Here is a 14,429-nt window from a genome sequence, read left to right as displayed (position 1 = left end):
CACTGGAAATGGGGACAGGGCTTCCTGGTGACGCTTGAACATTTTCTTTTATTTCAGGACCTTTGAGTTACTGTATTTGTATACTCTTGCATTCTCTGACAATCCATTATGTGTCCTCTGGTACCAGGCCCCAATTTCTATATCAAATATTAACTTCAGTACATAAACACTAAGTAGGTGAGTGTTCAAACACTGGGTATACATTTTTCTAACACGATCCAAAGAGTCAATCCTCTAGCAAGGCCGCATGTGAGCACTGTGGAGATAGCTCAGTTGGTAGAATGCTTGACTCATTAACATGAGGACCTGAGCTCAGAATCCAGAACCTACATAAAAAGCTGGGCATAGTGGCAGGATGGAAGGTGATGGAAGACGGGAGGTGGAGACAGGCAGATCTCTGAAAGCTCATGGGCCCACCAGCCTAACTGACTTGGTGAAACTCCAATGCAATGAGAGATTCTTATCTGAAACAAAAAGTGTCTTAGCACCTAAAAACCAAGTCTAGATATTGTATGCAAATTTCATGAGGTTGTTACTTGTGGTAGAATTGGAGTTAATCTGTTAGCCGGGGCTTTAAAATCTTTGTTTGTCTGTTTATTCACTTACTTATTGTGTATGTGTGTATATCCACATCTACATGTCCAGGTTAGAGGATACGTTGAGGTGTTGGTTTGTACCTTAGACCTTGTTTAGGCAGTGTTTCTCTGACACTTCTGTTGAGGTGCAGTAACTCCAGGTTAGCCAGCCTGCTGCATCTCTCTACTTCCTAGTATCCCTCAACAGGGTCTTGCTATGTAGCTCTGGTTGGCTTGAAACTTGTTATCTAGACTGGCTGGCCTCAAACTCAGAGATCTTCTTGCCTCTGTTCCCTGAATGCTATCATGCTTGGCCTGCATCCATCTTTTTACATGGGGGAGGAGGGATGGGTAGTGGACTTGAACAGGTAGAGCTTCCCCCACCCCACTGAGCTATCTCCCCAGCCATGTTTTCTTTCTTCCATCTTTCATTCCTAGAGGGTTCTTTGAACCCACAATCTCTCCTAAATCTCTAATTCTGGTAATGTCTATAAAGACTCTGATGGAATCGTATGATTAAATTTAACTTGTTTTCTCCCACCTCTTGCTGTTTTAACACCTTCAAGTGAAGGTGAACAGAATATGCCAACTAGTATTACACTATTGTTCAAAGGTAAAACATCCTAAAATATACTTTCTTCTTGTCTTCTTCCATGCAATTAAATCACCATCTCTTACTGGACAAGGTGGTATAGACCTATGATCCCAGATACTCAGGAGGCTATGTCAAAAGGACTGCAAATTCAAGGCCTGCCTAGGCTATCCAAGGCCTCCTAGGATACACAAGACCTTCGGTTTCATCCTCAGTACTGTTCCTACTCCATCCCCCCAAATCATCAGTGCCCACCCATTTTACCTACAAAATGCCCCTGGAATCTATTTCTTTCTAGGTACACTATTACCTGCTAGGTATATCAGCACCACTGTATTTAGCCTATACTAGACTTAGCCACTAGACTGGCTATTCCCTTCCAATCTACTCTCCATAGCATATGATAAATCTGATTTCTCTATGATAAATCTGATTATATCAATCTCCTGCTCAAGATGTGAGGGGCTTCCACCTGCCTGATGGAGTCCAGAAACCTATACATTGTCACCTATGATCTAGCCCTTTACAACCTCATCTCCCACTGACTATTTTCCCTGTCCTCTGTAGTGAGAGAAATTGTGAACTGCTGTTTTGCTCCCACCTCTCAAAGGAAAATACATGCTGGGCCAGCGGCACCCAGTGTTCTTAGTTTCCTTTGCTGCTGTTATTACTGTCTCTGAAGAGACAATGTCTCTGAAGTAACAATGTCCTCTCATGTTTTCTTTGGCTTTTCCTTTGCAGATCTGAGGTTTCACAAACCCCATTACATGGTTCTCTTTTATGTTCTCAGCACCCTATATTCATTCTTTTTGTGGCATTTAGAACTTTGTATTGTAACCACCAATTTATAAATCTGTTTTCTAGACTGGCCTATGAGCTTCTCAAGAGTCAAGGCTCTGCCTTACTCATCTTAATGAGTATTCAGCAAGGAGCATAGTGCCTGGCAGAAAGAAAATACTCAATAAATGGAGAGTAGGGATGAGGTTTACTGCAAAGAAGCAGGAGGGAACTTTCTCCTTCATATTTTAAGTGGGAGGATAATTACATAGCAGCATTTGTCAATCACTAAATTGCCCAGGAATGACCTGGAACTCAATAAGTATCCTAGGCTGGCCTTGAATTCACCACCCTCGTGCTCCAACCTCCTCTCTACCATCCCTAGTTAAGGGCAGTATTGTCAACATTTCTTCTACCATCAGGATCAATACTGTCCTCTTTTTCCTTCATATTCTAGAATCAGCAGTTCTTGTTCTAGTCTCTCACCAAGCATCTATCACAGCCCATTCTTCCATCTCCCTGCTATAGTACAGCTTCTCCTTCATTCTTACATTAGCATAGCTTTTCATTGTGTGCACTCCCTTCCCTTTGCTACCCCTATCTTTTAAAGAGGTAAAAAAATTTAAATCTCCACATGTGTGGCACAGCAGATTAATGGTTCCTTCTTGTTCCTAGTAGTTGAGCTTTCCTCAGAGCTGAGGACATTTGCTAGCTGTGCTTTCTATCGTCCAGTTACCTTATCAGCTCAGGAAATGGATGACACAGCTACTCCTAGTGCATAGACGAGAAAACGGGAACTCACAACATTAAATGGCTGGAAAGAGCAAGCTGACTTTGCTCGTACGAGGTAAAAGGCCTGAAGCCTAACAAGTGGGTGAATAACTCCGCCTTACACTACCCATCTTGTGAGTTGGTTTATTTTTCAGAGGTGTTTACTTTTTCTGTTAAGCCCACCACAATTGTTCATTGAGAACTGACACCAAACTTCCCATCAGGTTTGGTGAGTGCTGTCTCACCAAGGCAGGGATGTCAGGCAAAACCTGTATAAATGTGTGTATTACATTGCCCAAAGTAAGCAAGACTCAGCCACTGCTCGGAGGCTGACTTACATAATGTAAATCCACATGTGGTCTGGCTATAACAACTTAGCACAGACCTTCAAAGTGTCTTTGAACCTCAAGAATTCTGATTCTAAACCTCACAGGCTTAAGAGTCTGAGAGTGATCCATGTCTTCCCTCCACCCAAGTGGAGCACAGACTTTGCCCTGAGCTTGTCCCATGTGCCTCCTTTTCCTTCAGACCCACTTTCCAAGACTGAGGAGCTACACTAACATATATAGCAGATGGAACAGCGGCTAGACTGGTGCGCAGACGGGTATAGACATAGACGGAGAGGGATATCTTTGTGAGGGTGAGAAATGGAAAACAGAATAAGCTGAATGAACAAAGTGAAGAGAATTATCTGGCTCTGCTCTATGGGCTGAGGGAAGTAGCCTTCTGAGCAGGTTTCAAAGAAAGCCAGGCCAGAAATATAAGAAAATAATGACATCTCTAAGTATTTAAGCTTCTCTTGTTCTTCAAACTTTAAAGATAACTCTTGGAAGCAAGCCACTATTCAGAAACCCTTCACCATGGGTAAAGCTGCTTTCTGGGCTGGAAAGGCCCTGCATAGGTACTTGTTATAAAGCTAGAAGGAGAAACCCACACCTGCACACCCACTGTCCTTACATGGCTCCTTAGGCTACAGCTTTGTCTGTCCTATGCCTCCCATAGCTTACCTGCCTCCATGGCTAGAAGCCCTCTACTTGCTTACTATACTGTTTACCAAGAACTTGAAGTTGTGTGGTAAAGGAAAGAAAGAGCTTATGAGGTAGATGGAGTCTGGCAGACCCTTACCCTCCAGTGCATATTTCATGTCTTGAGCAAACAGATGCCACATCACTTCTGCACTGACTTTTCCTACGTTCAACTCCTGAGGAAACCTGAGAGATGGAAAAAAACATGGTAAACATCAAGGCAAGAGCTATTTGGTTTTATTTATCCCAAGGTACCTAGTTCTCACAAGACATAATGAAGAGGAGTTGAGTCCTAGGGAACAGGACTAGACTGAGTCTGGAGAAAAGGGGCCCAGGGACTAATGGGAGAATAAATGACGGAGAGGGGGACCATATTAGCTAAGATGAACCCAAAGGACAGAATGCCCAGAAGGTACAGACAAGGCATTGAATCCCTGAGGAGGGTTGAGGCTGAAGGACAGGCTCAGGATAGATAAGCTGCAGGAGAAAGAGCAGGGGTGGGCCTTAAGAGGCCAGCTTTTTTTCATTGTGGACGGGCACATGCACACACAGTCTCTGGGTCCCCTGGGGCTCCCCTAACAGTTACAGTCCCAGAAGCCTTTCTCTCTGGGGAGGCTATCCCATCCTGTATAGGGCCCCCCCTTATGTTTCCACACCTGTCTCCAGAAACAGTTACCCAGACAGATACAAGGGACAGAGGGACAGATGGACGGACAGTTGGAAGAGGTGGCACTGCAAACATACAGAGATAGGAAAGAGAGAGACTGTTAGATGGACAGACCAATCCCCAACCAGACAGAGCCAAGTAGGGTGATACTCACTGGCTCAGAACAGGTGTGTAGGAATTCTTATCCTCCTCTATGATCGAAACAATGAGTGTGATAAGTTTGGGCCAGAAATCCAAGTTCCGAATGCTGGGCCCTGGTTCCTCTAGAGGTTGTTCCTGCTTCGTGTTCAGGGGAGGGGTGGGGCATGGAGAAAGGGAGCTAGTCACAACAGTACTGAAAAGACTCTTCCTTTTTCTTTTTCCTCTACCATGCCTGCTACTTTAAAGTTAGGGATACTTCCTTTTCTGGCACACGACTTCTAAATGACTGCCTCAGCTCCATAAGAGGGGTGACTACTGGGAGACCCTTCAACCACTGAGAATTGCTATCCTCAGCTCTGGGGCTCTCTTCTGGTATGCTTGGACAATCTAAGAGATATAAAGGCACTTGTGATTCTTCTCTTAGTCACTATGGACATGTGACTCTGGCTGAAATGAGCATCCTCTAGCCTCACTAACACGTCTGTTTCTGTAAGATCCGCCCACCCCCAGGCAACCTTCCTTTTCCAGATGTCCCTGTTTAAATCCACATTTCACACAGCACACACAGACATCCTAATTCTAAGAAGCTCCTTCAAGCTGAGCAGGACAAACCCTGTGTGCAGTTTGACCTAATTTTCAGTGGGGCCAGTCTTCTTTGGATCCCTTGAAGGCTATTGCTGGCTGGAAGAAATGCACCTGGAAAGCTATTTGCCAATCCAAAGAAGATGATTTGCTTAGGAGACAAAGGAATATAACAATGAGTCTCAGGAAAAGAATAGTCACTCATATTCAGATCCCAGGCAAAGACAATTTATGATTACTACAGAGACTGGAATGCACATTCTTTCTCACGGGAGCAGAGGCAAGTGTGGAACTTTTATGTGAATACTACATGTTACTACAGTTTCCAAAATCCCCTAACGAGCCTGAAGTCAGCAGAGACCAGGACTGAATCCATATGTCATTGACTTGACCTTAGTGTCACTTATATGCACCTTTTTCTTTTAGTTTTTCTGCCACTAGCCCAGCAAAGACTCATTCAAAAGACACCCTAGGCCTTTGAACTGCAGTCCACTATATACATCCTCCAGTGAGCTACCAGTGATTTCTCTGTACGGGAATCTCAGAGCTCTTCCATGGTCCTCAGTTAAGTTAGACTCCTTCATTGGACACAATGGTCGTTAGGCTGCTCCCTTCCTCTCCACTCCACATCGTGCCAGTTCTCTTGTGTTGCACTGCATCATGCTTACTCTGGCGCCTGGCAGCTGCTAACAGCTTTGCACACACTATCTCATTTCATCTGCTTGGCGATTCTTGAGCACAAGTTGCTAGTTTCTCACGCTCTGGATGAGGAGACAAAAGCACAGTGAGCTTCTGTGACCTGCCCTCTGTCCTAGAGCTAAGACCTGACCTCACAGCGGGTGAGCTCCGAAGTCTGAGGTTACAAAGACCTGAGTAAAACTGCTCAGGCCTTCTGAGATTAACATGTGCATGAATAATTCTGTGCCTCCAATACTCTATTTCCCTCCCTCTTCCCTTCAGCTCCTTTCTTGATATCAGTTCTAGGCCTTCCTCAAAATCCAGCTAGACTTTCTGCAAAGTTGTCTCTGGCACTCCTGGCTTGGTTAGATGACCCCCCCCCCCAGGCTCCCAGAACAGTCTATGAATTTCTGGTATTAGCATATCAGATATCTAAAACTATAATAAAATATAATAAAACAACAAAAATAACGACAAATGCAGTAATTTGCCCTCATTTCTACCAAACCAGAATCTCTCCCAAGGCTGTGTAAAACTGTGTTTCACTTGACTTTGCGTTCTAATTCTCCATGTGTTCAATGAATAGGTGGGCAAATGAGCTCTGCCTGAGGACTCGTAGAGGAAATAAGAACTAATGGAAAAATAGGAGTTTTTGTTTGTTGATATGCAACTGAACAGAAACTCCACGAGTTTACTCGAGTGCATACATTGTCTCATGGAAATAAGATTCAGAGAAAGTAGAAAAGTAGATAGAAAATAAAGAGACTAAAGCCAAGTCCCTGGAGCATTTGCAGCCTTGTTCAGAGCTTTGTTCATTATTATGCTGGAGCAGAGAGATCAAATATTAAAACATCTGCATGGTTGAAAGATTAGAGCTGAGAACAGTATCTTTCACTAGCCAAAGAGAATACATAAATGAGTGATAGAGAAACCCAGAATATACCACAAGCTAAACAAAGGCCCCAGAAAAACCTCCCATGGAGACCAGAACCAGTGGAAGGTTTATAAAACCTTTAAATGCGGAAGCCTAAGTATATGGCTGGCATAAAAAGAACATTTAGAATGAGAGAAGGCAGCATGAAGAAAAGATCTTAGACTAGTGGTTCTCAACTTTCCTAACACTATATTAGACCCTTTAATATAGTTCCTCATGTGTGATGACCCCAACCATAGAATTATTTTCATTGCTACTTCATAATTGTAATTTTGCTCTTATTAACCATAATGTTAATATTTGTGCTTTCTGGTGATCTTAGAGGACTCCTATGAAAAGGTTGTCTACCTCCAAAAGAGTCATGACCCACAGGTTGAGAACCACTGTCTTAGATCTTTACTAAGGTCCTCCAAGGAAGCATTACAGCTTGGATATATTCACTAAAAGATGGGTGTTCAATAGATTTCCATCATTTTGGTCCTATTGCCTTATCACCCTTCTTTTATGTTCCCATTGTTGAACCAAGAATGAATTCTTCCTCCTTGGAATCTCTTCACTCTTATGCCTTTCTCAAAATACTTTTAAAAGCCCACACTGGGTGAATATACATGCATGTGTGTGTGAGACTGGGGAGTCCTTCAGGGAGCACTTAAGACTTCTCTCAGACCTGGCTTGGAACATTTTATATACATATACATTCATACATACAGATATACATACACACATATGTATACTTGTTGGATTGTGTGTGTTTGCTGCACTAAAGGAAAGTGAATCTGCAAAAGCATAAGTTAGCAAGACATAGCTGTAATTGAGTTATTGGAACTAAAAAGAAGTCCTGCCGGTCAGTGGTAACGCACACCTTAAATCCCAGTACTTGGGAGGCAGAGGCAGGAGGATTTCTGAGTTCGAGGCCAGCCTGGTCTACAGAGTGAGTTCCAAGACAGTCAGGGCTACACAGAGAAACCCTGTCTCAAAAAAACCAAAAAAAAAAAAAAAAAAAGTCCTGGCTTTTAAATGGTTGGCAGAAGAGTTATATAGTTGGAAGAATCCAGATAGATGGGACTGGAGAAGTGGCTCAGCCAGTAAAGATATCTTTCACCAAGTCTGATGACCTGAGTTCAATCCCTGAGACTAACATTCTAAAAAGAGAGAACCAATTCCTACAGGTATTCTTTCTCCTCCATGTATGTATGTGCACACACATCCATAAACCACAACATAATCAAACAAATGTAATCATTTGTTTAAAGAAAAATGAACTAAGTTTCCAAGCATTGAGTTAGAATCTAACCTAGAACAGATAAAGTAGCTCAGATTCACAGACAGCTAGGCTCAGCCTCGAGAGTCGATCAGTGAATACGACTGATTTTGGTCTCAGAAGACCATGAACTGAAGAATGAGTCACCACAGGGAAAAGTTAAAACTTCATGCCAGGAGCTCAAAGCCAAATATAGTCTCAGGGGAAGGCAGTGCAGAACTTACATGGTCCAAACACATCTGATCAAAATTAACCTTGAGATAGTAAAGGTAAAAGAAAGAGGCTGGGATGGCCTGAGAATTCCACACAAATCGAACCACCAAACTGCTCAAAGCAAAATTTATCACAGCCATTTTCTGTTCAGGTCAAATATGCATGTGTTGTTTTATAGAAAAGCCTTTTGTCAAAGTCAACTGCTTGCTCATCCTGGAGAACATCAAGGACTTTGTTTTGAGCTCCTTTCCACCATGAATTTCGAGTAAAGGAAAACTGAGGCTCCCAAGAGCTGCTGTCAGCTGGCCTCACTAACGCCAAACCTCTTACCAGCTGATACTGGTGACTGTAGAGGTCATGGCAGTTGTTGAAGATGTATTCATATGTAGAGTTCAAGCAGGCTTTCACACAGTCCTTTACCACCTGGCTGGCTCTTGGAGGGCTCTGAAGTTCTTGCACCTGCCAGTTAACAGAAGAAATATGGGTGGGGGTTCTGCGCACCTAGGTGAGATATCCACCCATCATCCCTGCAAATCTACTCCAGATTCATTTCACTTTTCCAAGTCCTCAAACTTGCCCAGTGTTATGGTTTGAATGAAAAATGTCTCCCATAGGTTCATGTTTTAAGAATTTAGAGGTACTGTTTGGAGAGGCTGTAGAACCTCTGGGACATGGTGTTAAGTTATCACAGATCACTAGGAGCAGGCCTTTGAGGGTTAGTGTGCCCCAGCTCCCTGTTCTACTCTCTGCTTCCTGATCCACCAAGATGTGAGAAGTAAAAGAAGCCAGTCCCCCCCTGTCCTGGACTAAGCCCCTTTGCTGTTCATTCCCTCCGTGCCACAATGAACTATATCCCGAGAACTGGGATCTAAAGGAAACCTCCTGCCCTTTGAGTTGTGGCTGTAGGGTATCCTGTCACAGTGATGAGAAAACTCATGAACACTGGCAGCAGGTTAGCGGCTGAGGAGAACTTCTAGGCCTTCCTCACTGATCTACGGATTACATATCTCCTAGAAGTAACCCAGGGGACAGCTATGTTTGGAAATGGAAACTGTTGCCTCAGACTGTCCAACGACTCTTACTCTCCAGGTGTCTATGACCAAGTCCAGCACTGACCAGCTCTGTCCACCTTTACCTTCATCCTGAAGAAAGTAATGCTGGTCAGCAAATCCACTGTAGACTTTAAATCCTGAAGCCGCTCAGGGCTCCCAGCAGGAAAGTTATTCTGTTACAAATCAAACAAATGTGAAGAAAGGAACAGAACACAAAACCTTCACTGCCAAAAGTAATGAAACCAAAATTTCCCTAGCTGCTGCCCACTGGGATTTTCTGTCGCCGAGCCACCTATATTACTGGGTTCATTTTTTAGTACCTACTGAACCAGGCAGGTCCTTACCTACTACCAAGATGAGTACTTCACATCTCAGAAAGCCATACTTCTTCCCCGAACCTGCCTCCCATGAATGTGTGAGCATTTATTCAGATAAACATAGATACAGTCAGTCCCTGCCATGCACTCTCTCTCTACCTCTGTCCCTCCTTAAATGAAGCTTCTTACACACAGTAAGTACTTCAGAAGCTAGAATCTAACTGTATATCATGGATACAGATGAAGACACACTATAGACCACATAGATCCAGAACTGTACTTTCAGTCAACGCTGCTCTTCTATGCTCTGGAGCCAGCAGATGGCAGAGTTCTGAGCACAATCTCTGAAGTGAATTCCGTAAGACTTCCCTGCATGTCATAAATTATTCTCTTTGACATAAATTTTAGGAGGAAGCTGCTGTGGAGAGATGAAGGGAAAGTCTGAGCTATTCTCCACTCCATCAGTTTTAAGCCTACAGATGGCTACTGGTGCCAAAAATAATATGTAGTTATTCCTCCATTATTCACAAATGGAGGATAAGTAAACAAAGCCTCACTTTGTTAATTTGGAGGCTGCTCTAAGGTGTGTGGATTGCCTGCTCTGGAGAGGAGTGACACTTTAAGTGACAAAGGCCATGTAAGATCTAACTTAGAAGAGGCTGAGAAGCTGACCACTGTTTCATCCTGAGCCATCCCAGGTACCCACACTCCTACATCCATTTCCTCCTGTACCAGAAAAAGATAGAACACCTAACACACTGTACTTGTTCAAGACAGTCTACTCTTTGTTCCACTAGCCAAAGATCATACCTCTCTTGGGAACTGAGGAGAGAGAGAGAGAGATAGACAGAGAGAGAGAGAGAGAGACAGACAGACAGACAGACAGACAGACAGACAGAGAAGAGGGGGGAGGGAGGGAGGAGGGAGGAAGGGAGGGAGGGAGGGAGGGAGATGAATATGGCTAAGTAATATTTGTAAGGGAAGTTCTGGCAAAACCTATGTTATTATGAAGTTGGATCGGATGATAAGAAGGAGTTGGAAAGCCACCTGCCCACTAAAAGCAGCTGTACCCGCTACTTGTACACTGCAGTGAGATCAGAAGAACCACGGGTGTCAATGGCATTGCCCATCCGAGTGGGTATAAAGACACAGAGCAGTTCCCGTGCCTTTCATCTTACTGCTAAGCTGTGCCCACGTCCTCCAGATTGAGTTTGAGGTTACTCATTACTTTTCCCACATCATGTCTTCACTTACCCTGTATGTAGAGAGGTCTATCCTCAGTGAGTTGTGTAGCTGGTCCAGCAGTTTTACAAATCTTTCTTTCTGAGGGTGAGAAAGAAATAATAGAAAGAAAGAGAAGCAATCTGTTTCTGAGCCCCCTCGATTACAGTAGAAACAGAACTACTACAGACAAATCAATATAAAGGAAAATAGATGAGGTGAACCCTGTTAAAATCTTTTAGCAGCACTGTCTTGAACCAGGAACCCTTTCATACTGGCATGTCTCTGGGGGAAAGCAATCTCCTTCTAAATGCATGATGTGACCAGTGATTGCATCTCTCTCTCTCATCTTAGTCAGCAAAAGGAAATCCAAACACTTTCTCCAACCTGTTACTTGGGGCAATTTTTTTTTTTTTTTTTGAGCTTTAAGTAAAACATTTATTGATGGTCAGAAGCTTTAATCGTCTGCACAGATTCTTCATGCCCTATCTAAAAGATGATCAACCCCCCAAGGCACTAGAGAGCATAGTAAGAAATAAGTGACATGACTCAAGAAAGCTGGGAGACAGGTGTCCCTGAGCACTGACTGCCCTGTGAGTCCGAGGCCCCACCTACAGAGCAGGTCCAGTGAACAAAGGATGTAGGGCTAGGAGGGACCTCATCCTGAGAGCCTTGTAATGCTTTGCTCTTCCCAACCCTAGCAGCAGAGTCTGGGGAGGCCTAAGGTGAGGGTCATCTAGCTGAGTTATCCTAGGTCTGACAAGCCCAAAATGGCTCACAAGGAAGAGAGGTCTGGAACTGTCAGGGTTAGGTGATGTGGGACTGAGAGGCTGCAGAGGCCAAGTATGGTCTTCAAAAGTTGCTTAGAGCCATAGCCCTCAATGTCCCTCAGGAGCCTGTCTAGCTTCCTTTCAGGTAGTAAGTACCTTGGAAGGGCTGGGGACAGACAGCCCACAACCAAACCCTTAAATGAGCAGCTGTTAGCACAAAGTGGGGCTGGGGAGCCAGGCACACACATGGACAGGAGCAGTGCACACACATAACACCTGCTTCCAGCTACCTACATTTTGCCATCATGGCCTCAATCAAAGACACTTCCAAGCTCTGAAGCTCTGTCCCCTAAGGACACTTTCCCTGCATATACTAAAATATTCTGGGTCTTTCTCATTACATCACAGGCCCTTGCCTTTCCCCCAAGCCCCACTCTCCCACATCTGCATTCAGCAAAGTAAGTCCGTGTCCAGTCAAAGTCTCTCTAGCTTGGGGCCTGTGGGGAGGGGATGGATAGAGACTGGGCCTCTACCTCTTCTCTGTCACCCTGGTGCCAAGGAGCCTCTTGGGTTTCTCTGTGTAGCCCTGGATGCCCTAGAACTCATTCTATAAACCTCGAAGAGCTGGGATCAAAGCTGTGCACCACTACTACCCTGCTGTTCTGGGGCATTCTTAACAGCTTTATAGCCAGAGTCTAGCAGTGATAATGGGAGAAAAAATAGTGATGCATTTGAAAAATGGTCAGAAAGACACAAGAAGTCTATCTTTAACCAAGTTCCCTGTACTTTTTCTTAGTGTATATTTTAATATTAAAATATATAAATATATACTAATTTAATAGTTTTCAAAGAAAAAGTATCATTAAATATGGAATCACATGCCTGTAGGCTGTTAGCACATTTCCAGAATTCATTACATTGCATACATTAATAGATACTGATTAAATAAATACATAATGGGACTTGATTGGATTAATCAATTACATTAACACATCCACAGAAAAACTCTATTAACAACAAAACCATTATGAGTTCCAAAAATCAGGGATCACAGATACACAGACTGTGAGGATTACATAAGATTACTGATGTAATTTTATGCCTACAGAAAAAAACTTTCATGAGGGGTCATTTCATCCTGTTTATCCTGAATTTATGTCAGGTAACATTCTGAGTAATGACTATAAGCATTGTGATTCAATTGTGGTGGGCCCACAGCACAGTGTCTTCTAAAGCATAGCAGAGTCTGAGGATAGTCTGTTAGTCATCTCATCTAGAAGGAAAAAGGCTGTCTTTCAAGGTAGCAACTATCTGAGAATTAGGCACATCAGCCAACTCTACACAACTGGCCAGAAAACAACAAACCATCAACTGACAGCATTTGGATACACGTATTTCATCACACTCACACCAAAGTTGGAGGCTGCAAAACGATCAGATGCAGAGACGTTAGTGGAGGCAGTTGTGTGAGCATAATAGGCATTGATGTTGGCCAGTAAGGTGCTCATCACGGCTGGTACACCAGGACACATGTACTTGGATGACAAACATGCAAAGTGCCTGAAAAACAGAATCCTCATTCTCAAAGACTCTTCACAGACTGTAGCAGTAGCCAAGTAGGAACCCAATTAAAGTTTATGGAAGTGCAGCCAGGTCAGCTAACTAACTCCCTCTGCTTATGCAGAATGGAGTCCTGTGTGCATTGCTATGGCAACATCACCAATTGACACTTCTCCCAGTAGGCAAGAATTTCTTTTATAGGAGTGCTGGTAGATTCCATAGAGAAATATTTTCCCTACAGTTTAGTGAACTTGCTGACTCTCAGGGTAATCTAGGTCAGCTTGTTAGTTATGCACATAGGTACATAGGCAAAAACATGTTGTATATGCTTAGGTCTGTGATGTCTGGTCCTGTGTCTTTGTATATCTACTTATCCCTTTTTCCTTTCCTAACCATGATCTTGATGGGTAAGGAGGCATTCCTGAGATGCTGGCAATATAGTCCTTTTCTAATGTATGCTTCTTTGCCTTGGGGCATAGACACTCTACCTAGCTCAAAGAGAAAAAGTATGAAATCATTGCACTTCATGGCTACTAAGCACCTGTCTACTATGTCCTGTGCCTTTGTTACCCACCCAAAGTATTAGTAGCTACTTCCCAGGACCCCAGGGAGCCTCACGTCATGGCCTGATAAATGGACTCGATGCCATAGCGCATAGCGAATTCATCCACAATTTCTTGGGCTGTCTCATCAAAGTACACCTTCCATGCATCGTCCCCCCGAGCCTCTGGGATCCAGACTCCTCCACTGCCCTGAATGTCTGTGAGGTAATGGAAAAGGTTCTGCAGAACACAGAGCAGAGAGAAAGGTGGGTTACAAGCACATCATAACTGAAAATTGCAGTAGAAAATTTTCTGTCATGTCACTGCTCAGTTCTTCCAGGGAAAGAAAAGAATGGTCTGGTCCCTCAGAGTACCCAGAATAGCACAGTGAGCCAAGAATAAACAAAACAAATGGTCCTAGATCTCCAGACACTTGCCATCCTTACTTACGGTCAGCAGCCCACCCCTGCTTTCCAACCCTCCACTCACAAAGTGTTGCTCACCTCATGGAGACATGTATATTGTACATGGTATGGGGCTACCTTCTCCTCCCCCTTGATCTCCACACTGATTTGAAGTCGGATAGCCCCTGAGACAGCTGACTTGTCTGTTCTCTTCTCTACAAAGGAAAAGAGACTTGGGATTCAGAGCAATGCAACTATCTACAGATGGTTAATCCAAGGGGGGAAATGGCACCAAGCCAAGTGGCCACATATTCTCCAAACAACCCTGAACTAAGTGGGAGGACAGG

General features: G+C 43.7%; 1 protein-coding gene across 16 annotated transcripts in view; it reads right to left on the bottom strand.

The window, feature by feature from the left end:
• The window catches only part of Unc13b (unc-13 homolog B), a 218,681-nt gene that overhangs the window by 10,731 nt on the left and 193,521 nt on the right, over positions 1-14,429 (bottom strand). For 14 of the 16 annotated variants that reach the window (XM_030253406.1, XM_006537791.4, XM_017320116.2 and 11 more), the window contains 8 exons: positions 14,182-14,297; positions 13,755-13,918; positions 12,986-13,136; positions 10,840-10,908; positions 9,352-9,441; positions 8,547-8,675; positions 4,562-4,686; positions 3,841-3,926 (listed from right to left, as the gene is read on the bottom strand). In XM_030253406.1, the coding sequence (XP_030109266.1) occupies positions 3,841-3,926; positions 4,562-4,686; positions 8,547-8,675; positions 9,352-9,441; positions 10,840-10,908; positions 12,986-13,136; positions 13,755-13,918; positions 14,182-14,297 (930 nt within the window). The remainder of the gene's footprint in view (positions 1-3,840; positions 3,927-4,561; positions 4,687-8,546; positions 8,676-9,351; positions 9,442-10,839; positions 10,909-12,985; positions 13,137-13,754; positions 13,919-14,181; positions 14,298-14,429) is intronic. The other 2 variants (NM_001081413.2, XM_006537788.4) reach the window with 1 other exon arrangement.

The sequence above is a fragment of the Mus musculus genome, chromosome 4 (genome assembly GCF_000001635.26).
Source record: "Mus musculus strain C57BL/6J chromosome 4, GRCm38.p6 C57BL/6J".
In the NCBI taxonomy this organism is placed as follows: domain Eukaryota; kingdom Metazoa; phylum Chordata; class Mammalia; order Rodentia; family Muridae; genus Mus; species Mus musculus.
The sequence above is the reverse complement of the archived record's forward strand: the minus strand, read 5'-3'. Positions and strand labels throughout refer to the sequence as shown.